General features: G+C 43.8%; 1 protein-coding gene across 1 annotated transcript in view; it reads right to left on the bottom strand.

The window, feature by feature from the left end:
• Positions 1 to 21,715, bottom strand: part of FRMD4A (FERM domain containing 4A) — a 316,648-nt gene extending 294,933 nt beyond the window's left edge. Inside the window, 1 exon segment of the mRNA XM_024738008.1 lies at positions 21,557 to 21,715. Within this exon segment, the coding sequence (XP_024593776.1) occupies positions 21,557 to 21,715 (159 nt within the window).
• Positions 21,716 to 26,376: the final 4,661 nt, after the last annotated feature.

Below are 26,376 nucleotides of genomic sequence, written 5' to 3'. Positions count from 1 at the left end.
ATACTGCCAAGATTTTTCAAAAGCTTCAAACATACTTAAATTTTGTAAGACATTTTATGATTCACAAAGCAATTTCACAAACTAGTGATCTTCACTCAACTCTATTGGGTAGATTTTATAAATCCCTACTTTTGTAGACAAGGACACTGAGTTCCAGAGTGGGTGACAGTTAATAACTGCTACCACGCCGATAACTGAACCTAGGTGTGATACTGTGATTTATCAGAAATATATATTTGGTCTTCAACACTGTTCCTGGCACAGAGCTCCTAAAACCCTCGGAAATCCTAAGTGATAAGGTGTCTTTTGTTATTCATAACAAGCCCCTTCAGCCACATCTGAGTTTATGTTAATGGAGTGACTTTTGGAAAGCCCCTAAGGACAGGGGTGGGGGGGGTGGGGGGGCTGGTTGCCAGGGGAAACCACTGTGTTATTAGAGGGTTGCGACCTCCAGGAAGGGGAGAGGGGCTGGAGGTTGAATCAATCGCCAATGGCCAAGGATTTAATCAACGATGCCTACTTATTGAAGCCTCCATAAAAATACCAAAGCACGGGGTTCAGACAGCTTCCGGGTTGGTAAACACGGGGAGGTGCTGGAAGCGTGGTGCACAGAGAGGGCATGGAAAGTTTTCCTGCCTTCCCACATACCTTGCCCTATGCATCTCTTCCACCTGGCTGTTCCTGAGTTATATCCTTTTATGATCAACTAGTTATCTAGTAAGTTAACTGCTTTCCTGAGTTCTGTAAGCCACTCTAGCAAATTAATAGAACTTGAGGAGGGGGTGGTGGGAACCTCTGACCTCCAGTAGGTCAACGCACAGGTGACAACCTGCACTTGAGACTGGCATCTGAAAAGGGTTGCGGGGGAGTCCTGTGGGACTGAACTCTTAACCTGTGGGATCTGATGCTATCTCCAGGTAGCTTCTCAATCTCAGAATTGCGTTAAATTGAGGGACATCCAGCTGGTGTCACAGAATTGCCTGATGTGTGGAAAACCCACACTTCTGGAGTCAGGAGTGAAGCAGTCTCGTAGCAGAGTACTGAGAGTAGAGGGGCAACGTGAGTGTTTTCCCTTTATACTCGGTTTTCCAACTCCAAGCTGCACCCTACGCCCCTGAGATTTCTCAGCGCCTTGTTTCAGAAGCGATGGGGGGAGAACAGACATTCACATCTGTGTATCTTTCTCTTTGGAACGCACGAAATGAGATGCTAGTCATTTTCCATGTCATCAAGAGTCAATACTTCTTATGACGGATCACAGAATCTCGGAAAATGTTTCTTTAATTAGCAGTGTTACTGACTTCGCAACATGTAGACGACTTCCCCAGGAAAGAGTCTGCTGGGTTAATGCAGTGTGACCTGATCCTATGTGAGGAATTCTCCTCCACCCACAGCTGGTTCTATGGAGATGAAAAACAGGCACACACCCTAAAACCCTGCCCCAGATGAGTGGCTTTGGGGGATGCTGAATTCCCAGCCGGGAGGACGCAACAAAAAGGGGGGACACTTGCCTTAGTTGTTCTGGCTGAATTTTACTGATGCTTCAGTGTGATGTTATTTCTGGCATCGTCTAGATTAGTGACTCAAAGACTGGTTTTAACTTGGGGAAAGTCTGCATCTGAGCAGATTTCATTTCTGTCTTCTCTTATCTCCTTCACTGAAATTCAACTAATTTAGTACTGTGCTGATCTAGTGGCAGAGACGCTAGAAAAATAAGTAAGATCCGACCTTCTCACTTGAGATGCCTCCTGTATGAGATGTGAGACATTCTGTAAACAATGCCGTTTGAAGGCATAATGATAACAATAAAAAAGCAACCTAGGGATGCCGAAATTTAATATTTCATGGAGGAGTCTACCCTTCCATCCGAGCTTTCTTCTGCTCTGTCCTTTGCTCACCGTACCCTAGCCATCCTGTCTTCTTTCTCTTCCTAGAACAGGTCAAGTTTGTTTCTGCCTCAGGACTTTTGCACTTGCCCTTCCCTCTGCCCTCTGTTCTTTGCTTGCCTGGTTCTTTTTCATCATTTGGGTCTCAGCTCAGATGCCAGGTCAGGAAGTCCTTCCTGATGACCTTATCCCGCTTATTTGTTTAGTTACCATCTTTCTCGCCCAATAGCATGTAAGCTTCCCATATATGTCCTTGAGAGTCAAGAAGAAACTAAGCCATGAACACGCAGCACTAAAAAAAGACTGAGATTCAAAGTGAGAGAATAAAACAAGCCTGAGAATTGATCTTTGGTTTATCCATTAGATGGAATGAGCAGCAAGAGAAACTGGCAATGCAAGCTGAGAAGGAAGAGGAGGATAGCACAGGATGGAAGCCAAGGGTGCTGAGTGCCTCCAGGGAAAAGGGGATGAAAGCCACAGACACATTAAGGAGGATGGGAACCTGGCATTGGATGCAACAGGTGGCCAGTGGTGATGTTTGTGAGAAACAGGACAGGAGGGGCAGAGGCCAAGATCACAAGGGCTTAAGAAGTGGTTGGCGAGGATGCAGGGGACTCGAGGAACAGTGAGCTCCATCTGATGGCTGGCAGAGGAGGGAGGACAGAGTTCGTGTGCTATCTTGGATTCGTAGTGGCTTGAGAGGATGTACTTCTGAGGTTAGATGGGGAGATCTCAGCTTGAGTGTAAACCAGGAGGAAGCCAAACCAGTGTTCAGGAAACACTGAAGATGAAAGAAGCAGAGGAGAGTTTATAGAGGCGAGGTCCTTCTGAAAGGGGTGAGAGAAGAAGGAGAGAAAGAGTACAAACGAAGGCCTTCCGCTAGCCACGTTTGGGGGTGGGGAATGTCATCCTCATCCGTGGGAAAACATTAGGGACGGTCAGGTACTATGACCTAAAATTTTACAGACAAGTGATAGGTGAGAATAGCTGCTCTCTTTGCTTTTCCATGTTTTGGAGTTAAGATGTTCTTTAACATTTTCGTCTTAAATTAGAAGTGGCTCACTTTAGAACCAATTAAATCTGGCTTAATTTAACATCTCTTAGACGAAGCAAGATTTTTTTTTTCCCCCACAACGTATATAGTTACCCACCCCTCTTATGCTTTTTGTTTTCTGATTTTTCAGGTAATACGTGCTCTCCGTAAAAAAAAAAAAAAAAAAAAAAAAAGAATTGGAAAACACAGAAAAGTGGAAGGAAGTAAAAATGTATCTGTAATTCCACTACCCAGAAATAACTGTTATATTACAGCATGGTGGCTTAAGAGCGTGAATTCCAGGAACATCTGCCATGGTTCAAATTTGGTTCTATTACTTCTTACAGAGGGACCCTCGCAAATTACATAAACTTTAAAGCTTTGGTGTCTTCATACGTAAAATGAAGACGGTGGGGGCTTCCCAGGTGGCGCAGTGGTTGAGAATCTGCCTGCTAATGCAAGGGACACGGGTTCGAGCCCTGGTCTGGGAAGATCCCACATGTCGCGGAACAACTAGGCCAGTGAGCCACAACTACTGAGACTGCACGTGCAACAAGAGAGGCCGCAATACTGAGAGGCCCGCGCATCGTGATGAAGAGTGGCCCCCACTCGCCACAACTAGAGAAAGCCCTCGCACAGAAACGAAGACCCAACACAGCCCAAAATAAATTAATTAATTAAAAAAAAAAAGAATATCCTTAAAAAAAAATGAAGATGATGGTAACAGCCACTGCCTAGCAGCACTGTGGTGAGGACTGAATTACATGAAGATAAAATTATGGCTGAGAACACATCGCCTCGTACCTGACATATGGGAAGTACGGATATCCCAATTTTGCGATAACAGCGTTTTTCACCTGACTTTTCCATATAGATGTTCTCTTTGGGAAATGGGAATTTCTGTGCCTGAAGAGTTGTATATCCTATTTTTGTTCCCACATAACATTACCTTGTGAACATTTTCCTATAACATGTGCAACATTTCCCTTTTTATTCTAAAGTGAGCTATGGCATGTTTCCTCAAAGAAATGAAAGAACTACGTGTTGTCACTACCCTGGCAGGATCAACTATTTTTACCCTTTGTAAAACCTCAAAACTCAGCCTAGCATAATCAGACAAGAAGTTCACTTTGCAAAGAATCACCACAGGGCAGCTGCCCATCCTCATTCTTTCTTTACAAAAAAACAAATCGGGAGCAAAAATGAATGACCTAGAGCTGTGCTAGGAGGTCAGGGCAGAAACAGAGCCAGATGTGTGCAGTCTTCACTTCTCCACCAAGTCCTCACTGCTCTTCTCTGGGCTGGGCTATGTTTGTACAGAAATAAACAAAAGGAGTGACCTCTTTCCGATCAGTTTCCTACGGTGCCCAGTGGCTCTGGCTGTTCATGTAACTGGAAAGCGACTCCAAGTGAGAATCGCGGTCCCTGCACCCTCAGAGCTCGCCCAGACACAGGTGTCACAGTCCCACGGCAGGACACTCCCATCCCCTCCTGCTGGCAGCCTGTGTGATTGGCTGGGGTCATCAGCCAAGCTCCTCCAAGGTCACACCTGGAGTATATCACGGACCCGCACACTGGGGTCAGAAACCCCACACCAAACCCGCCCAGAGCGCCCGTGTGAAATGCAGGGTCTCCACGCTATCTTGACTCTGTTGTTACCCTTTTAATTGGTGATACTTTAGGTTGCAGGTAGGCTAGAAATAATCAGCACATTGTCTTTAAAAGCAATTCGCATTTTCTCCTAATAAAGGACCTTGACTCTGATTCCTTTAGCCATCACGTGATTTTCTTTCTTGGACTGGCTCCATTTTTCAAACGTCATAGGATCTTAGCAAAGCATACGTCATATTCAGTGGTGTAAGGCAGTCATTCTACCCAGTTGGAATAATTCTGCTCCTAAATGCTATTTAATCATTCTTCTGACCCAAGCTCCTGAGGTGTAAACGCACGAAGAAGAATCTGGTGGCTGGTGAGGCTGAAATACCGCAGGGGTGGAGAAAGCTCTCTCTGGCTCCAGGCACCTCTGTTCGCAGATGAGTGGTACTATTAGCCCATGGGCTTTCATGTGGGGCTAGGAGCTAACCCTTGAAGTCTGGCATGACAATTCCTTCCTTAATTAAAAACACATTGTAAAAAACAAAAACAAAAACACATTGTAATAGCAGCGGCGTTGCCTGATGGCAGGCTTACTTGCCGACATGGACCCAGTGCCCTGCCGAGGTCTACTTTGTTTTAGAGTTTCTAGTGTATTAAAGGCCCTACAGAAAAACCGGGCTCCATACGTGGAGATACCCAGCCTTCCAGAAAGGCACAACTGGGGGGAAGGTGGGTATTGATCAGTAATCAGTGCTGGGAGAAGAACACAGTTCTTATATATAACGCAGTACGTCAAAAGTATATTTCTATATTTTTCAGGCTCTCCCACTCTTGGTTTGAAATTGGTAGTGCATGTGAAAATTGTCAAGGTGGTTTTTATTTTAAGCCTTTTCACACTTATCTCTATAGCTGCTGCAAAGGGCCTTCCTAGCAAAGCTAGACTTCCATGAGTGCTTAAGTGACAAATGAAGGATTAATAACAGAATGAGCATCTGCCCTTTACTGAGCATCTCGTGTGTGTCTACAATATGCTGAGTGCTTTAGGTAGGCTATCTTATCCTCAAAACGATCTTAACAAGAAATCGATTTGCACCCCCATTCTACAGAAGAAGAAACCGAAGCTCATGACAACTAAGGAGCCTGCCAAGTTCATGCAACAGGTAGATGGTGGACCTGTATTTGATGGAGACAGGTAATCTGGACCTGTATCAGTTTGACACCAAAGTCCCTGCGCATCTCAGATACACCACGATGCTAATCTCAAATTACAAGCGACTCTCCTATATTTACTGCAGCATTATTTACAATAGCTAAGACATGGAAACAAACTAAGTTTCTGTAGTGATGGATACATAGAGAACTTGTGGTATAAATACACAATGGAATCTTATTCACCCATGAAAAGAAGGAAATCCAGCCATTTGTGACAACGTGGGTGGACCCTGAGGGTGTCAGACAGAGAAAGACAAATAATGTATGATGTCTCTTATGTGTGGAATCTAAAAAACACAACAAAAACACCCCCACAAACTCATAGAAAAAGAGATCATATTTGTGGTTTCCAGAGCCAGGGCTGGGAGCCGGGAGGAACTGGAGGCAGGCGGACAAAAGGTACAAACTTCAGTTCCAAGATAAATAATACTAGGGGTGTAATTTAATGCACAGCGTGATGACTGTAGTTAACATTGCTGTATGGTGATGAAAGCTGTTAAAAGAGTCAACCCCAAGAGTTCTCATCACAAGGGAAAAAGAGTTTTTTTCTTTTTGGGAGGTATCTATTCAAGACGATGGATGTTCACGAAACTTATCGTGGTAATCACTTAACAATATGTGTAAGTCAAATCATTAGGCTATATGCCTTAAACTGCTATATGCCAGTTATATCTCAAGAAAACTGGAAAAAAAAAAACTACTAGCTGAAAAAATAAGAAAATAATCGTGGCTGTATGGCTGTGTATTTTTCCCAGTGGCACAGAAAATGGATTGAGCGGTGAGTTTTAAGAGTCAGATGAATTGACGTGCATTCCTGAGCATCAATAATGATTTGGAGAACAGTACAGAATTGGAGGAGAAAAACAAAACGAATGGACTCCTTCTGAGTCTTGGCCCTCAGCAAGCGCCTGGGAGGGGCAGAAGCAGGAGATCTGGAGCATTTTTGAAAACAGATTCACAACGAGTTCGGCATTCAGCTCCGAGCCTCCCTCCAGCCGCCACACCGGGTTCCTGAGAACTGAGTGTCTGCTTATCCAGAACATTCTTGTTAAACAACTGGCTAAGAAAGTCATGGAGAGCATCAATAGGCCCTGAACCACAGGGCAACCCAAACGGTCAGTGAATAACAAGATCGGCGCTCTCTCCGGAGGTTGTTCTCTGCCTCTGTACAGATGCGGGTGGGAAGGGAAGTGTGTCTTGAAGGGTAAAGATTCAACACATAGGCAGGTACTTCTGAGAGGCTCTACTGCCTGACTGTTGCTGTTTATTAATCTTTCCACTTCTCTCTGGCTTCTACTTTATCATAAGTGGAGTCTAAAGAAAAAGGAGGGAGTGTAAACCCTCCTTTGCTGGGGAGAGCACGGTGTCTCACATTCAGAATCTAGCTGGAAATTGGGAGTCCTTGGTGTTATTTCTAGCTGTGATAGTAATTCATGGGGTTGAGCAAATCACTAGTTTTTTCCTGCTTTCAGTTCCCCCTTCCATTCAGTCCTGTTCTGGTCCTTGTATCTCTTTGGCCCCCAGCTCTCCCTCTCTCCCTCTGTACTATAAGCCCCACTTAGAAAGTGGATCATATATGGTAACTGTGAATACATCCGACGTTGTTTCTCTCACAACTTTTCCCACACTTGCAATAATTTTTCTATCTGGGAACCTTCCCTTCACCTATAGCCTTGCTAAATCCTGTCTGGTCTTTGTCTTCCTCCCTGAATCCGGCTCTGAGCCCTGGTCCCTCCTTTCTCTGAAATCTAACAGGATTTGTTGTCTGAACTTCTCACTTGGCATCTATCGCCTACTGCCACACATCCCTAGTTATCTTTTTACTACTTACCTGACTGATTTACCTGGCTGCTTTGAAACCTGTAGCAAATACCTTAACCTAGCATTTTGTTTTTCTCTCAGTATTAGCACACTGACTGGCACGGGACTGAGTCAATGTTTGTTGATTGAAATGTAAAACAGCCATGTTAACAACGGCAATGGCCACCTTTTATTGAATGCTTCCTGCCCACCAGATTGATGCTAAGAGCTTTATGTCAATATCTCACTCATGACGACACAATTTTGAGGTCTTATTTATCCCCATTTTACAGTGGAGGAAACTGCAGCTCAGTAACAAGATAACGATCGCACAGCTATTACATGTTGGCACTGAGATTCAGCCCTAGAGCTACAGGGTTCCATCAGTGCCATGCTACCCTGCCCCAAGCAAGAGCTATGTGATGACTGACTAAAACAACAATGACACAAGGCAGGGACATTGCCAGTTACGGCTAACGTGGCTGTAGACAGGTGACCGTGAGACTGAAACAGAAGCAAGGAGATAATGCAAGGATTCCATGAAAACAGCTTTGCAGTTAGCGGTTTCTCATACGGGACCTCCCCAGTGCCTCATGCTTCAAACTCTGAACTCCGAAGTCAAACTGACTGGGCTTGAATCTTGCCTCCACAGTTCACCAGCTGTCTGACCTTGGGTGAGTGACATTAAGCTCCTGGCGACTCAGTTTCCTCGGGTACAAACATGGACAATCATGGAACCCTCTCATATTGTTGCCTTGAAGATTAAATATATACATGTGAAAGGCACATACGTGGAGCCTTAAATAAATGTCAGCTATTATTATCAAGAATCTCTAGGACTTCCCTGGTGGTGCAGTGGTTGAGAATCCACCTGCCAATGCAGGGGACACAGGTTCGATCCCTGGTCTGGGAAGATCCACGTGCCGAGGAGCAACTAAGCCCGTGTGCCACAACTACTGAGCCTGCGTGCCGCAACTACTGAGCCCATGTGCCGCAACTACTGAGCCCTGCATGCTGCAGCCCATGCTCCTAGAGGTCGTGCTCCACAATGAAAGTGTAGCCCTTGCTCGCCGCAACTAGAGAAAGCCCACACACAGCAACGAAGACCCAATGCAGCCAGAAAACAAACAAACAAAAAAAAGAACCTCTAACTTAGACCAAAGTAATAGAATCTAGGCTGAAAGGCAGAAACGGTTGTGTATTTCACTAGATTTCAAGCAATGGGAAGAGCTCTGTTTTTATCCTTCAATCCTGAACAAAATAAGGAAACTGCCGGTAGGGAGTTTTAGAAGAGAGAGACAGGCCACCCAAGGACTGCATCTCAAGGATTACCACATATGCCAATGCCACGCTGACCTGAAACTCATCACTCAAATGGCTGTAGGAACCAAGGGTGGCAACAGGAGGGACCTCCTGGTGGTAGATGATTAATGCTGCAGTATGTGAATAGGGGTTTTCTACAATCACTAAACATCTGGCCTCTGATTGTTTCTTACGAGCTGTGTGACCTTGAACTGGGCGACCTATCCTCCCTTTTCTTACCTATAAAGTGGGATGATCATTGTAGGATCATGGAGAAAATTAATGTATATGTAAAGCGCTTGGAACAGAACTCAACAAACACCTTCATTTTATTTTATTTTTATAGTTATCACCAGTCTAGACACATAGTTTCCTTGGGTGGTTGAGATGTAGCCTCAACAGAAGAGAAGAGATTACTCTTGACTAAGTTAACAAGATTCCCCGGCACTTCAAGTATTTCATTCTACTAAGTGGCTTAAATAAGGGAACTTTATTAGACAGCATGGGCTGGAATTCTCACAGTCTCTTCTCCGCAACCCCCTCCTTGGTAATCAGATAACGTCTATCCACATTCTTCAAAAGCTGGGATTTTTTTTTTTTTTAGGATTTGATCTCAATACCCTGCAGAGGCCTTTTAGAGGAAGGCCAGGTTGTGACACACAGCCGAGCCAATTCTTTTGCAAGGGTTTAGCTACGGCTTCATGGGCACGGGAGGAAATGAAATATAACCTCAGGTGTTAAAGGAGATCAAACCCGCCTCATGGGGGTCCTCCATGCCTGCCTCTGAGCATACAGTGAGGGCTGGCACTTGTGTCCTTCCACTGCCAAGCCTGGATCACAGCCCTCAAACGAGGTGTCAGCTGCAATTTGGCGTCCAGGGCTGAAGAGCAACAAGCATATCCTCTTGCTCCAAAAATGCTGGGGGGCGGGGGGTGCCCTGTGCTCTGGGCTTGGCCAAGAGAGAAAGCAAACTGCAGGTTATTTGGCCCAGACCGGCAGTCACGGTGCAAAAGCCTCAGTGGCCACCCTGAAACAGGGAAATCACAAACCAAACGCTCGCCTAGGGAAGCACCAACAAAGCTGCCTGGTGTGGGAGAGGCAGTCCCCACACTTGGATCCTGGCTCCACAGGGAGGAGAGAACAGAGGGCCCTTCAGATTTCTAGGAACCACCAATCTTGGGACTTTCATTCAGCACTAGGTCTCCGGAGGCCACCGCTACCTAAGACACCAAAATTGCCTACTTAGATCTCGGGTCGTAGCTTGTTTATTTCCTGACACAATTGCCGGGCAAAAGACTTCCTTAAATTTCCCCTAGAAACTTAAAGGACGCTCATGAAGAATACTCTTGTACAAATTTGGAAACTGAGTATTTTTTTCTTCTTTCAGAAGTTAAAGAATATTGTTTTATATCCCCATTCATTTCTCAGAGGAGAGGATATGAAAGGCTCAGGTACCTTTAAATTTGTTTTCATTTTGTAGCCAATGAATAAATTAATAATAATGGCTTAACATCTATTGTGCTGGTACTATTTATCAGGCTTGGTCTAAGTATCTTATATATAATGCCTCATTCAATCCTAAAGATGACTATAAGTGGTAAATAGAGTTATTTCTGTTTCCGGATAAGAAGATTTGGTCTGGGGACTGGGATTTTATACTGAATTCACTGACTCAGGGCACAAGCCCTAAACCCTTTGTGATAGGCAGACCAGCTGCCCATCCACCGGATCTTCCCAGCATCCCTAACGGTTGGGGGTTGGCCATGTGACCACCTTCTGGTCAATGGGACGTGAGTATAAGGGAAGAGTTCTATTTCTAGGTCTGACCTAGAAAAACTCTCAGGCGTGCTTCCCTTCCATGTTCCTCTTTACTAAATAAATAGGTCACTGAGACCCTAGAGGAGGGATGAGTCACAAGTTGACCCTGAACGATCCTGGGGAAGGCCATCTAGCAACCAGAACATGCTGGACTTATTATGAGTGAGAACTAAGAGAGAATTGCTGTTGTGATAAGTCACCGAGATTCCCAAGGTATCTACTGCAGAAGCCCAACTTACTTTAATTCATGCACCCTTTGAGAAAAATGAATCGACTGTCCACAGTTAAAACGTTATTGTTAGTGGACCCTTAGGGCAGAACTGCCACCTAGTTCTACAATGTAAGTTTTCTCTCAAAATACAGGGTGTGCAACCATAATAAGGAGATTCTCCTCCAACTTAGGGAGATGATAAAGAGACCCCAGGCCCTGCTTCCATCTTCCAAAGAAGGTTAGCATGACGTGAAAATAATCAGATTGCACAATCATCGTTTATTAGGAACCCATCTGGTGTGGGGATGAGCTCATACCCTTGAGAATAAAGGAAATTTCCAGCTGAGGCTGGAGGGTGAGGCTTCCAGAACGGGCCAGCTGTTTTCAGAAGGTCCAGTGCTAGGTTAGGACAAGGCTCGTGAAGAGCGACCAGTGATGCTATGGTCACCATTATTGTAAATGATATAAATCACATTACACTTATGACGTAAGGATGCATGATTGTTAGCCGAACAAATTCAGTCTAATTGTCTTCCTTTTTTCTGCAGCAGCTTTGGGCTGGTACACTGTGTTATTTCTGCCCATCCCCTTTGTCTAGTTAACCCTCACTTGTCTTTAAGATTTCTGCTCATCTATTGCCTTCTCAGGAAGCCTTCCCTGATGTCTCAGAACAAGTAAGTTCTCCTGTTAAACCCTCTTAGGCTATTGGGTACCTTGTCCTCAAAGCACTGACTTCCAGTTTTAACTTCCCGTGAGTTTGCATAATTATTATATTAGCACTGTTGAGTGAATGACTGTCAGAACTCTACCAGTGGAACGTAATCTCGATACAAATATGGAATCGTGTTTGGTTTTGTTCACCATCCTATCTCTAGAACTCAGCACAACAGCTGGCACTTAGCAGGTGTTCTTTATTAGATGAATGAACAAACACCTGGGTGAATGAATGAATCTTCATTTAGTGAGGAAACTGAGGTAGAAATATGTCGTACCCCGATTGATTAGTATAGCTACAAAATATAATTTAGAATATTTGATTTCTGCAGCTACTACTGCCCATCTTCTCCCAAATCACTCTGTAGAAAGAGATGCCTTAAAATCAGCTGACGCTTGCATAGGCGATCAGCACCCCAGAACAAATGTTGATAACACAGATGCTGAAGTCCTACCTGACAAGAGGCCAGCCACTAACTTCTCCAAGCCTTGATGTGGTACTCTCATTTATAACCCCTCTCACTGGTGTCAAGAATCAAAAGTAACAGAATGCACTTGACAGTACTCTGTAAACTATAAAAGGATGCATGTCTGTTTTTCTTGAAGTTAGAAAGTGTGAAAAATTGTCTCTCAATTGATGGGATTTTGAAAAGACACCACTTTGTGAAGAATAGGGCATTCTGAGGAGATTAGGCGAAGACCTGCCATTTAGTTAAATAATCATTTCTAGGCAATGGCAGAGAAATTAGATCCCCCAGTCTCCATCAGCCCCAGCCCAAAAGACCCCTAAACAAACATACAATTTAACCAAAAAACTGGCTACTCTCCTTCTGATGGGATTACTGTCTCCAAGCCCCACCTGAGTAGAAGTTTAGAAGCCCTCACTATTCAGAGGTAGTGTGTGATATTGGTCAAAAGAAAAACTTCTGAGTTGACTTCCACGATGCTTTCATAGTAAATTAGCATATGTTGGGAGGGACTGGCCCGAAGTGAGTTGCTTGATGTAGTGACTGACAGCTAATTTTAAACCTTGAAAGTATTATTTTCTCACTGGAACCAAGGAAAGTGCTTTCAAGGAGGATGAAAACATACCCCATGTCAGACTCAAAAATATTTTCTGAACAAAGTAAAGACTGAGCTCCTGCTTTGTTTGTAAACATGTTGTTAGAAAATTCAAGAATGAGTTTTTCAAACTCAAGAGTTTTGAATGGTCCTATTGCAAAGACGTGACTCTTTGTCAATGTAAGAAAATGCTGTTGCAAACACAGGGTGTGTAACATTCAAGCACATCTGCAGAAACACAAACACATCATCCTTTACTGACAGGCACCAACGGCCATAATGGGTGGCAGAAAAGGTTGAAGCAAACAAATGCACAAACTTGACAAAAGGTAGAAAGGAACGGGATAAATTTGCTAATTGTTCTTCTTGGTGCAAGTCTATTTTTTTTTCCGCTATAACCATAACACATGTTATAGATCATCAGAGAAAAGGCTCAGCCCCGTACCATATGTGGGCACTAAATAATATGAAAAGCACAGCCCTTGGAAAACATACATTGCCGGAATGAAATGATGAAAGAGGAACAGCAAAAATAGCAAATTGAGCATCAAAGCCTAGCTTTGCACATGTGGGAATGTTTTTTGAAATCAGGCATCATCCATCGGTCCCAGGCTGGTTGTATTAGTTGCTTTAGAAGATGCAAATGAATCATGGCAAACCCAATCCCCTTTTAGAGGAATTGTTCATCATTAGGAGAATTTACCACTGACATCATCATAACTCATCATGCAGACAGTTGATAAAGTTGCAGTTTCAAAATGATTCCTATTTCTAGAACCTCTCAGTTTCAGAAACACAATTCCTACTAAGAAGTAAATGCACGACTCATTCTCTGTGACTACAGACCCCATCCTGGCGTGATAAAGCAACCTCCTCTGTTGGCTCACCTACTGTCGTTTTTCTGTTTTTGTTTTTGTTTTCTGGCAGCGTTTGTGGGAAATGCAGTACATACAGGTCAATGTAGGCCTGGTTCTGTGGGCCACAGATAGTCAGTGTCGGAACATTGGGTCAGAACCACTCTATATAATTAAAAAAAGGACTCTTCCCAAATTCCTGACACTTGGCTGTCACTCTAACCACTGGTCTGTATTTTCTTCTAGAAGAAGCAGTGATGGGTGGACCACGGATGATTTTAAAACCATGTAAGAAACCACACTTCTTGGAAGAAGATGGGAACGTACACTGGGACATTTTCCCACTCCTAGTTTCTTCCCTACAGCTTATATCTTAAAGTCAGGAAGAGCAGGTAAGTTTCCTCTTTGGGCTTTGTTCAGCAGGTTTCAGAAAATAAAAAACAGAAAGAAAGTTGACAACTCTCATGAAGGGTACTGTTTCTACAAATAGACCAAAAATGAAAAAATTGAAAAAATGAATGACATCCAACTGAAAAAAAAATAATCTAAAACAGGCTCCATATGCCTTACATATGTGGTCTCCATCTTTGGGGCCAGAAGCAATTTATGGCACAGCGATAATTCAGGTTATTGGTCTTATTTATCTCAATTTTCCCATAGTTCATACTGGTGATAAGGGGTGGGGTGGTAGGGTACAAAGGTGGATTCATCATGATACAAATGAAGCTTAAACTTCAGGGCCCGTCACTTCTTGGGGTCTTTTCCAGGTCTTTGGGATGATACCTAGTAATATGTGTACGTAGCCATATTTGCATAAGGGAGCTATTTTAATTGCTGTCAGTTATGACTACTGTCTCTTTCTGCACTGACCTACCCTCTGTTAAGCTTCCCATCTTGATCACGTAGCACTGGAATGGCCACAGGTATTTTTTGGAATTGAGCTCAGGGGAAGTTGAGTTGGGATACATGTAGTTTGGGTTTAGAGGGATATATATATATATGAAGTTCACAGTCATCTCCACCTATCTATGAACAGATGGAAATGGATGATAATCACTGAAGGAATGGTTTCCAGCCTTACTCCTCACCCTTAAGTGCTGACTTACCTTCTGTTGTCCATGAAGGTACAGGCCCCGGGGTCTTACCCAGATATTATTACATCTTACAGCACCTGGCTATGGAAGTGTGTGGCCTCCACATAGGAGAAATCAGGTTTATAATGCAAGGAGCCAACATGCAGCAGCATGGATGGACCTAGAGATTATCATACTAAGTGAAGGAAGCCAGACAGAGAAAGACAAATATCATATGATATTGCTTATATACGGACTCTAAAAAATATGATACTAATGAACTTATTTACAAAACAGAAATAGACTCACAGACATAGAAAACAAACTTATGGTTACCAAAAGGGAAGGGGGTAGGGATAAATTAGGAGTTTGGGACTGAAATATACACACTACTATATATAAAATAGGTAACCAATAAGGACCTACTGCATAGCACAGGGAACTATACTCAGTATCTTGTAATAACCTATAACGGAAGAGAATATTAAAAAGAATATATATTTGTATATATGTGTATAACTGAATCACTTTGCTGTACACCTGAAACTAACACAACACTGTAAATCAATTATATTTCAATAAAAAGTATGTATATACAAATGCAGGGAGCCAGACACTAGTCTGCGGAGAAATCTTCCATTCAACAGACCAGCAAAATTATAAGTAGAGAGTTTGGTTCTCATAACCCCCAGTCAAAAGTGAAAGTGTTGTCTCTGTCAGGAGTGTATATAATATAAAAAGGCAATTGTAAAAGCATCATGTAATTTTTTCTTTATCAAAGGAAATAGAACATAACTGAATTTTTCCAGAATTCCTTTGTTTAGAGCTCTCTTTTATTGTAGTTTTACTATAAACAGTATGTTTGATAATAGACCATGCATAGAAGAAACTTGAGAGAAGGATTTCCAAATCTGACAATCCTACAAATGTGCCCAATATTTCCAAAGACAAGTTGTGAATCTGAACAAGACCTTTCTCAACTAACAGTAATAAAAACACAGATTTTGATCAGCCATGTTAGAGGAAAGATCAACTTCTCCTTCTCTTCCCTCACTACAGAAAATATTACAAAGTCATTGCCTCGTGAAGAACAGACGGAAGAGTAGGCAGCTGAAGTATGTAGGAAAAAATGTATAATAGAGATGTATCAGGCAGTTAATTAATAAATTTGTTACTATTTTGGATTTCATGATGCTTATGGTATTTGTCACCTTTCTTCTGTTTGTAACATGTTGTGACTTTCCTTCCACACCTAAGTTTGTATAATTTTTTATTATTTTTCTTTTAAAACATCCTCACCCCAATTATATAACATTCAGGCTCCATGATTAACCCTTGTGAGAAAGAAGTCCTGAGGAAGAGTCACTTCGGGAAGACAAAAGTCCCTGCAGGGAAGAGACCTGCGTTGCCTGACATGCTCCAGCAGAGCTACAGCCATTGTTTTGAGACTGGGATGGGGATCTGGAAATGAGGAAGGTTTCCCCCAAGAGCCACACTTGAGTCCTGCTCTAGAGAAAGCCACTGCTGTACTAAGGGTCAAATCATACCCTTTTCACAGTTTCGACCATGGCTGATCACGTTTATTCTTGTAATAATAAAACCCACTAACACTTACTGAGTGTTTCTTATGTGCCAAGCCATGGGCTTCTTTTGAACTGAGTTAATCCTCATGATAACCTCGTCAAACCATTATTCGTGACCCTCATTCTTAGATGTCACGTAATCCCTTTTGCTCTCTATTAGCGCTTCCTACTAATCTCATGAATCGCATGAAGTAAGTCAGAAAGAGAAAGACAAATACCGTACGCTAACACATATATATATGGAATCTAAAAAAAAAAAAAATGGTTCTGAAGAACCTAGGGGCAGGACAGGAATAAAGACGCAGATGTAGAGAATGGACTTGAGGACACGGGGAAGGGGAAGGGTAAGCTGGGACAAAGTGAGAGAGTGGCATGGACATATATACACTACCAAATGTAAAATAGATAGCTAGTGGGAAACAGCCGCATAGCACAGGGAGATCAGCTCAGTGCTTTGTGACCATCTAGAGGGGTGGGATAGGGAGGGTGGGAGGGAGATGCAAGAGGGAGGAGAAATGGGGATATATGTATATGTATAGCTGATTCACTTTGTTATACAGCAGAAACTAACACAACAATGTAAAGCAATTATACTCCAATAAAGATGCTAAAAAAATATATATTTTTAAGTGGCCCCCACAGTGACTCAGATGCAGCCTCTTGAGGCTTTTGTAAGCATCTGCTTGCTATCTGACAGTGGAATAAGCCTCCTTCAGCTCAGAGGCTCTCCAGCTGGACTGCACAATAGAATCACCTAGAAAGCTTTAAAAACATACATATGTAGGCACCAGATCAATTAAATCAGAATCTCTAGGAGTCAGACCTGGGCATGGGTTGCTTTAAAAGCTCCCCAATTGAATCAAAAGTCCAGCTAGGGACTGACAGCCATCACTTCTGCCAATGGAGAAACTGTAAACCATGAAAACATTGCTATGAAATAATAGAAAAAAACATATATGGTTCTCTGTCCCCCGTTTCTGGCACAGAGCTCCTCAAACTCTTGTAATTTCCTAAGAGCACAAGGGGCATCTTTTGTTCTACTATTTGGTCTTTGACTCTGGTTCCTGACACAGAGCTCCTAAATGCCTTAGAATTTCCTGGATGAGAGGAATGTCTTTTGTTCTAATGAGGTGACTCTTGCTGGGCTCCTGGATGGCTTCAGAATGGGGACTGGTCACCAGAAAGATCAAGCCATGATTAGAAACTTGGAACTTTCAGCCCCACCCCCATCCTCTGGGAAGAGGAGAGGTGCTGGAGACTGAGTTAAAGACTGATCATGCCTATGTGATGGAGCTTCCACAAAAATCCCCCAAACACGGGGTTTAAAAAGCTTCTGGGTTGGTGAACATATCCACGTGCTGGGATAATGGTGCCTGCCAATTCCACGGGGACAGAAGCCCCTGCACTCAGGACCTTCCCAGACCTTTGCCCTCTGAATCTCTTCATCTGGCTGTTCATCTGTATCCTTTCTCATCTCCTTTATCATGTAATAAACTGATAAATGTGTTTCCCTGAGTTCTGTGAGCTGTTCTAGCAAATGATCAAATCCAAAGACGGAATCGTGGGAACCTCCAATTTGTAGCCAAGTCAGCCAGAAGTTGTGGGTAAACTGGAGACTTGTGACTGGTGTCTGAAGTGTGGGGTAAGTCCTTAACCTGAGCCCTTAACCTGAACTCGTGCTAACTCCAGGCAGTTAGTGTCGGAATTGCTTGGTGTGGAAAACCTACCCATCTGGCGTCAGAAGCATTGTGAGTATAAAGCAGAGTGAGAGTAAAGGAAAACAGAGGGTTTTTCCTTAGACAATTGCCTAAACGAAATACATAAAAACGGCCATTACCACTAGTAAACTTACTACTAGTAAATAAAGGCACTCTTGATGAACTTTTCCCAAGATAAAAAGCAGTAAGAATACAGTACATTAAAAAAAATAATAAAAAGCTAAAAATAGAACTACTATATGATCCAGCAATTCCAATCCTGGGTATATATTCGAAGAAAATGAAAACGCTCTCGTGAAAAGAGAATGCACCCCAATGTTCATAGCAGCACTGTTTACAATAGCCAAGATTTAGAAGCAACTATCATCAAAAAAGAACACACAAATAACAAACATTGGAGAAGATGTAGAGAAAAGGGAACCCTCGTACACTGCTGGTGGGAATGTAAATTGGTGCAGCCACTGTGGAAAACAATATGGAAGTTTCTCAAAAAACTAAAAATAGAGTTACCATATGACCCAGCAATTCCACTCCTTGGTATATATCCAAAAAACAAAACAAAACAAAACACTAATTCAAAAAGATACATGCACCCCAATGTTCATAGTAACATTATTTACAATGGCCAAGATATGGAAGCAACATAAGTGTCCATCAACAGATGAATGGATAAAGAAGATGTGGTACATATATACAATGGACTATTACTCAACCAAAAAAAGAATGAAATAATGCCATTTGCAACAAGGTGGATGGACTTATGCTGGCATTAAGGGCATTATGCTAAGTGAAATAAGTCAGACAGGGAAAGACCAATACCGTATGATCACTTATATGTAGAATCCAAAAAACCCAACAAACTACTGAATATAACAAAAAAGAAGCAGACTCACAGATACAGAGAACAACCAAATGGTTACCAGTGGGGAGAAGGAAGGGGGGAGGGGCAATATAGGGGTGGGGGAGTAACAGGTACAAACTATCAGGTATAAAATAAGCTTCAAGGATATATTGTACAACACAGGAAATATAGCCAATATTTTATAATAACTATAAATGGAATATAACCTTTAAAAATTACGAATCACTATATTATACACCTGTAATTTATTTAATATTGTACAGCAACAATACTTCAATAAAACAACAATAACATTTCCCATTTGTACATACTTTAGTATTATATTTACAGCACACTTTCACAAATATGCCCTGATTTATCCCTTATACTGCTATGAAGCTATACTCTATAATTGAGAAAACAAAGGCTCTGAGAGAATAAAAGACTTTCTGAAAAGTCTTCCCTGAGCAAAATTAGTTTCTCCCTTGAAAACTCGATTTGTTTTCTTGACTCTTCCCCAGGAGGCTGTGAGCTCCTGAAGACGGGCTGGTATTTTGTACGTGTCCCATTAAACCAACCCTGCTTGGTTGGTGTCTGAAGTGTGGGGGAAGTCCTTAACCTGAGCCCTTAACCTGAACTTGTGCTAACTCCAGGCACTTCGTGTCAGAATTGCTTGGTGTGGGAAACCTACCCATCTGGCAGGTAAAAGGTCTGGGAGCAGGTAAAGCTGCCCAGGAGACGGTAAGTCTCATCTGGGACTCCTTCAGTTCACCCAGGCCCAGTGCAGCTGCCTTTTGCTTTCAGCTTCCCTTCCTTCTCCAAGCCCCTTAGCCCAGCTCTGCAGACAGCTAACTGGTCAACCTGGCCTCTTAGGTCAGTGAACTAGTTTAGACCTGCCGTCCTGACTTTCCCCTCCACAAATGCTTTCCAGACGCACCTGTGGGAATTAACTGCTGGCTGAGGACAGGCTGTGTGGGTCATAGGCATCTGCCCTCTGGCCAGCCTGGCTTGGCTGACCAGCGCAGCTTGGCCAGAGACAAACCATGGACAAGCATGAGGTGTGATTAGCCTTTGAGTCCCAATTGCCTACCAAGGGCCAGGCACACAACTGTTATTCAGTAAGTGCCTGATGCAGCAAGTTGAGGTTGAAGCAGGAAGAAAATGTTTTCCAGGCCTGGTGTCCAATAATTCAGTGTTCTCTTCAACACACCTGTAACACGAAGGGAGGTTCCTAAAAAAGTCCCCCTGAGGTGGGGCTAGGCCACCCTGCTTGCTTGATTTAGAATCTTGATTTTTATGTAACTTGATGAAACATAAGAGAGGACAAATAGGAGATAAAAAGAAAGTGGGAGACAGATGTAAGAAGCCAGGACCCCCAAACTCATTCGTTATCAGCAACAAATAAGACAGACTCATCTGGACTAAGGAATTACCCTCAAACACCAAGCTGTTGGAGAACTGACTCTAAAACCAAGGTTTCAAAAAAAAAAAAAAAAAGGACCAACTAACCATGTTAGTTACTGCTTGAATCTCCCATCTGGGAGATTTTTTTTCCAGAAGTCTTTTAGATTCACAATTCGTCATGGGAAACATTGTGTAGACTTTCCAGATTGTTGTCAAATTTGAGAAGATGTCTCTCAAGTTTCTCTTATATATGATCTATTACAGACAGAGCTGCTGTTTACAGTAACCACGGGTATGAGCCCTTCAGACACAAGAATTCTGAAAACAAAAAACAAAAAACAAAACAACCCTTCCTGCAAGCCACTTGAAAAGTCTTCATCCCACCTGCCCGTGGGCAGAAGGAATGGGGGCTCTGGGAGGACTCTGCCTCTCTGTAAAATCAACTCAGGGCTCCTGGGTGCGTTTTCCAAGGAGCCATCCCTTCAATGCAAGTCTGGACATTCCATGAGGAGGGCTTGGGGGGAAGGGTGGCTACACAGTCCTGGGTTGTTTAGCCATTACGGTTCATTAAGGGATTCTACACCGCCAAACGATGCCTAAAAATACAAAGGCCAGCTGTGCCTGCTTGCTTTCAAGCAGTTTTTGGAAACAAAGAGAGAGGACCCAAGCCACTCAAGTTAAATGAGCGAAATAAACTGCGTTATAAGAAAGCATCAATGAAGAGCTAGTGACACCTTCCTTCAAGAACCAGGCAGGGGCACAGCTACCCCTTTGCTGCTGTGCCTTCACCCCCCTCGGTAAGGCTGGGCTGTCAGGACTGAAACGCCCGTGGCCGGCAGGGACCTGGCTTCATGCCACCAGTCTGGATGGGAAAGCAGACTCTCTTGTCTCTCCCTTTTTAAGAGCTCTGCATCCCCAGCCAACTGATTCAGAAGGGCCACCCTCCTGCAGGAAACTTTCCCTCTTTCTCACATTTTGTGTGGGGATGTCTGACTAGGGGAGCCACCAAAGGGGAGGGAGGTGAGGATGGGCCCCCCCCCCACACACACACTCTCTCTCTCTCTTTGAGAAAACAGCATCTCTTGTGAGAGGGGCATGAACTCGTGGAAAGGGCATCCTCGTATTTCACTTGCGTGTAAATCACAGGGCTCTGCCAGTTACCAGCTGGGTAACTCTGAACAACTTACGTCCCTCCCTGACTTTCAATAACCTCATCTCCGAAAGGTGCCATAATGCCTAGTTTATCAGGTTGTTTGGAAAACTGAGTTAGATCCTGCTTACGACACACCTCTCCCAGCGCCTGACACCTAGGAGACGGCAGCTGAAGCGAACCCCTCCCTTTATTTATTGGACATACTACACAAGTGACAACAGCTGACGACCCTTCCCCACCATCCCCTATGGCTTTCTCATGCTGCAAAGAAACAGAAGAGGAGCATCGGGTCCCACCTGGTAGACAGCCCTGGAGATGCACCATGGTTTCAGCATCAGCTGCAGGACCCGCAGGTTTCCCCCTCGGCACGTCCTCAGCACCCGGCAAGTCAGGCCCCATACTAGCCGGTCCCAGCCACTCAGCAGGTCCTCGGAGCCCTGCGGCCCCGCAGCCATGCCAGCCCAGGCCCCGCCTCTGCCCCTCTGGTCCCAGGACCCACACGCAGGGCTGTGTTCTTTTCCTAACGCCAAGTTCAAATGTCACTGAGATGTCATCAGGCCAGGAAAATGCAACCCAAATAACTCTGCCTTCTCCTGGTCCTTCATCCTCACCCCCAGCTTCCCTCCCCACCACCCTCATTAACCTTCTGGGACTGTTTTCCTTCAAGGATGAGCAAACGGCTCGTAAATGAAAATGTTTTCTCGCTGCCTCTGGGAAGTCCCCAGGGACTAGGTAAAGCTAAGCCTCCCCCACTGTGGACAGGCACTCGGTGGACCTCGGTGGACCCCCAGCTGACTTTCGGCGCAGATCAGAACAGAATTTAAAGAAGAACGTGAACCCGGAGTCATCGCTGTGCGCTCCTGGTTCCGGGATTCCATCCAGGGTGAGAAACAAAGGGGATGGATTTTCAGCCTCTGTGCCAACATTCCCAAGGCATTCCATCTAGTGTCTTAACTCTTCAAAACTTCGTGAACCAGAGTTTCTGCACCGCAAGCCAAAAGGCCAGTTTGGGTGTTTTTTTTTTTTTTTTTCTTTTAAATCAACACTGGGAAAAACTGCTATTTCTGTGGGCAATTTGTAAAAAGCCAGGCATTTACTTTGGAAACCTCCCAAGTTTAGGTTAGGAAGAAAAGGGCAGTAAGAAAACTTATCTATTAGATGTAATATCCACATCTGCGATTTTGGAGGGAAGCAGATAAAGGGGGTAAACGTAGCCTGCATCCTTTTCCCCACGAAGGGTCATTTTCTATAAATGCTCTGTGACTTTATCACATATTAGATAAGCCCCGTGGCGACCTTAATCCAAGGAAGGACCTCCAGTCAAACAAGGTACAGCTATTTGAGATGTCAATCAAGTTATTTTGAGTTTTGATTATTGTTATTATTTTATTTATTATGATTATTTTAAACCATGTTTCAGAAGGGCATCTGCTTCCTAATTCAATAGCTTATAGACCAAAAGACGAGATGCCCAAGTCAGAAGAGGAGGGAAGAGGTAGGAGAAGATTCCATCATAACGCAACCTGTACAGTTAAGAGAAGGGCGTGTTTAAGTCTCAACATCATTTTGAGTGCATGGTAGTCACTGAGGCATATTTGCCTTCGGCACATTCTTTATATTGATTGATTATCTTGTCTCTTCAACTCAAACCTTTAATGTCATCAGGAAACTAGTAGAACATAACTCACAGAACTCATAAGTCACTACCTTCTAGAATGTCCTGACGTCAGACATAACAGTTTGAATTCGGCCCTACCACTTACTGCGTGAGGTCAGACAAATTAACTTCTCCGACTTAGTAGTTCTTTATCCACAGTGATGGAAATCATACCAGCCTCACAGGGCTGTTGTGAGGGTTAAGTCGGGGGATATTCTTTTTTTAAAGATTTTTTTGATGTGGACCATTTTTAAAGTCTTTATTGAATTTGTTACAATATCGCTTCTGTTTCATGTTTTGACTTTTTTTGGCCACGACGCATGTGGGATCTTAGCTCCCCAACCAGCGGTCGAACCCACACCCCCTCCATTGGAAGGCAAAGTCTTAACCACTGGACCGCCAGGGAAGTCCCTATCAGGGGATATTCTTAAAGTGGATAACGCAGGGTGTGGCATGTACACTAGTTTAATTTTTTGGAGCGTTTCCCATGATCAGGTAATTCTAGGATATTATCTATCACCGATAGTATAAAACTCTTGAGATCATTTCCAAATTTGTGTTTCTCTAAGTCACCTTCTTAGAATCCCTTTTTTTCCTTTTGCTGTGGATCCATGTATTCATTCATGTAATGAATATGTGAAGACCATTTTCATTTAAACTCTTCTTGGATGAGTTCTATCATTTTCCCCTGAGTCATGGCTCCAGGGTAAACCTGCATGATTTCATTCCTGTGTGTTATTCCTTTATTTTCACACACCCCGTAATAAAAGGCAGCGGGGGGGTTACAAAGGAATCTTGTCTTTCTACAAAGACATCAGCAGAGATAGTTTTACTAAAGCAGAAAGAAAGAAAGAAAAAGAAAGAAAGGAAGAAAGGTAAATTAAAAAAACAAATAGTATATGGACAGTGATTGTTCCATTAACATTAGCTAACTGCCTTGGTATTTTCAAGAAAAAACAAAGGCAAGCTGTATCATAGTTAGCATTGTCTATGTCCCCAAGCTCACACTCTCCATCCTCTGGGGATTTGGGCTGTGAACCAGGCTCTTATCCAGAGCATGTAATTATGGAATGGATAGGGATCATTTTAAAGCCACTGCTTTAATCTATGATTAAATAATGTGACTTTAAAACTTAAAAAAAAAGTTAAATATATGTTTAGCTTATGGTCTGGGAATCTCTGAAGTCTAAATGTGCCATAATAAAGCTTTTTTATAACATGGCTGAATATAAACATATTAACTCCTGAGAAGAGCAAGACCTACTCAAACTGCCCTGAGGGCTTTACCGCACATGGGGACAGGCATGCCCTCTGCGGAGGCTGGCTCTGGAGCCTGCAGTCTGAGCCTGGTCATGTCAACAGATGTCTTCGAGCCCGTGGAGGCACAGGTGACAGGGACGGGTCATGCCCAAGTGCATGTGGAGGATGCTCCCCTGTTTTGCTGGCCCCGTCTCTTCAGTCATGTCTGTTTCTGCCCTAGACCTTCGGTTACTAATTCAGACTTTCACAGGGTAGCTTCCCCGATGGCATCTGAGGCTGTGCATGCAAACAGCACTGCTACCATTGACCGTGATGCCCTGTGCTTTTAAAGGGATTTATGATGCTCAAGCAATTAGATACAGACGTGTGTATCTCTGTGTGTCTGTGTGTGCATCTGTGTGTACATGTGTCTCTGTGTGTGCACCTTCAGGTTGCAGAGAAGGAAATCAGAGCGACCTGTCCAGGCCATGTGAATATTGCGATGGTGTTGGGACATGGCACCAGGGCTCACCAGGCCAACAAATGACCTGGATTTGTCTTACTGACTCCCAACTCCTTTAAATCATTTTCTTTATTCTTTCCTCAAAAATAATAGAAAATTGGGGTTTTCTAGGTGATTTACCGTTTAGACAGTTGATCACTAAACCTAAGGAGTAATGAATCGGTGACCTGCTGGGTATCAACGGGGAGAGGAGCACCGTGAGATGCCCAGGAGACATCGTCAAGATCCACCCTGCATCTCCCCTGCTTTCATGAACCTTTTTGCTAATGTTTGGGGTGAAGAGTCTACGTGTTGAGTTAGTTGGCAGGACTGGGTCAGCTGCTGCCTGTTTGCCTACCGTTTGCCCTGGGTTGGGGGGGTACATCACAGGGAGAACTGAAGTCCTGGTTCTGTGGTTCCACGTTTGGGAAGGGAACCGAGGCTGGGGGCTCTAAATCAGGTGCTAACCCTGGGGAGAGGCAAGCCTGGTGAAGCCAGGAGTTCGTGCCCAGGTCAAAGGCAGGAGAGGTGGGTGGGGCCTCGTAGGGCACAGGGAGCAGGGGGGAGGCTTGTCAGGGCCCTACCTGGGCCCCCCTCTCTCAGCTGCTCCACCCTTGGTCCAGCTCCCTCCATCTCCATGCCTTGGGATTTTTCAGCCCTGCTCCCAGACTTTCCTCACTGTTTTTGAAAAGACAGAGGAATTTTTAAGAAAGCAGTAAACGCCTTTGCTTGACTCCAGGGATGTTTTCAGACATAATTACTGCTTTGAGAAGAACTTGGAAAAACTCTTAAGTTGGAAGTAATGCGTAGTGTCATTAGGGACAAAATTAGCAAATACACAAAGACAGGAAATGGCACACATGCGGACAAGTCTATTTAGAGCAACCGAAGAAATATGTTCAGAAAGGCAATCTAATTAACCCATCTTAATTATTCACTGATTATTTACTGACATCTATTTTAGAAAATGTCAGCCATAAGACTGACTGGAGAACTCCCATACTCTATGTCAGGTTAAATTCAGCTACTGGGAGGCACAAATAGCATTTTTTAAAAGATTCTCTTAGATGTGTTATGTCAGCGGTCCCCAAACTTTCTGGCACCAGGGACCAGTTTCGTGGAAGACAATTTTTCCACGGAAGGCGGGGGACGGTTCAGGCTGTAATGGGAGCAATGGGGAGCGATGGGGGGCGGCAGATGAAGCTTCGCTCCTCCACGGCCGCTCCCCTCCTGCTGTGCGGCCCGGTTCCTAACAGGCTGCGGACCAGTAGTGGTCTGCGGCCCGGGGGTTGGGGACCCCTGTGTTCTGTTATCCTTTGCTGATAGAACCTGCCGGGAAAGGGCACTTTCTCCAACATCAAGGCCCGGTTCAGTTGAGACCCAATGCCAAGACGTTTCAGCCAGAATTAAGGCCTACTAAAAGGCACATCTGTTCTTTTGGAAGACCTAAAGAGGATAAACAGGCAACGTATTCCAAAGTGAGCCTGAGAAGGTGCTGGAAAACAAACGAATCCACAAACAGTGAGCGGAAAAGCAGGGGTGTGCTCAGAAACACCTCTCAACCCTATCTTTAGGTTTTGTAGAAAGCAGATTTCTTTTGGGTTTTGTGTACAGTCAACATTTCTGTGTCACAGACCTTTCCAGCCTTAGCTAACTCACGTTTTAATTCTGTATCCCCTCCCCGCCATGACTTCCAACACAGGATCAAACTTGGGTTG

This window comes from Neophocaena asiaeorientalis, unplaced genomic scaffold (genome assembly GCF_003031525.2).
Source record: "Neophocaena asiaeorientalis asiaeorientalis breed wild unplaced genomic scaffold, Neophocaena_asiaeorientalis_V1.1 scaffold889, whole genome shotgun sequence".
Lineage (NCBI taxonomy): Eukaryota > Metazoa > Chordata > Mammalia > Artiodactyla > Phocoenidae > Neophocaena > Neophocaena asiaeorientalis.
Note: the sequence above shows the minus strand (reverse complement) of the source record. Positions and strands in the feature narration are given on the sequence as shown.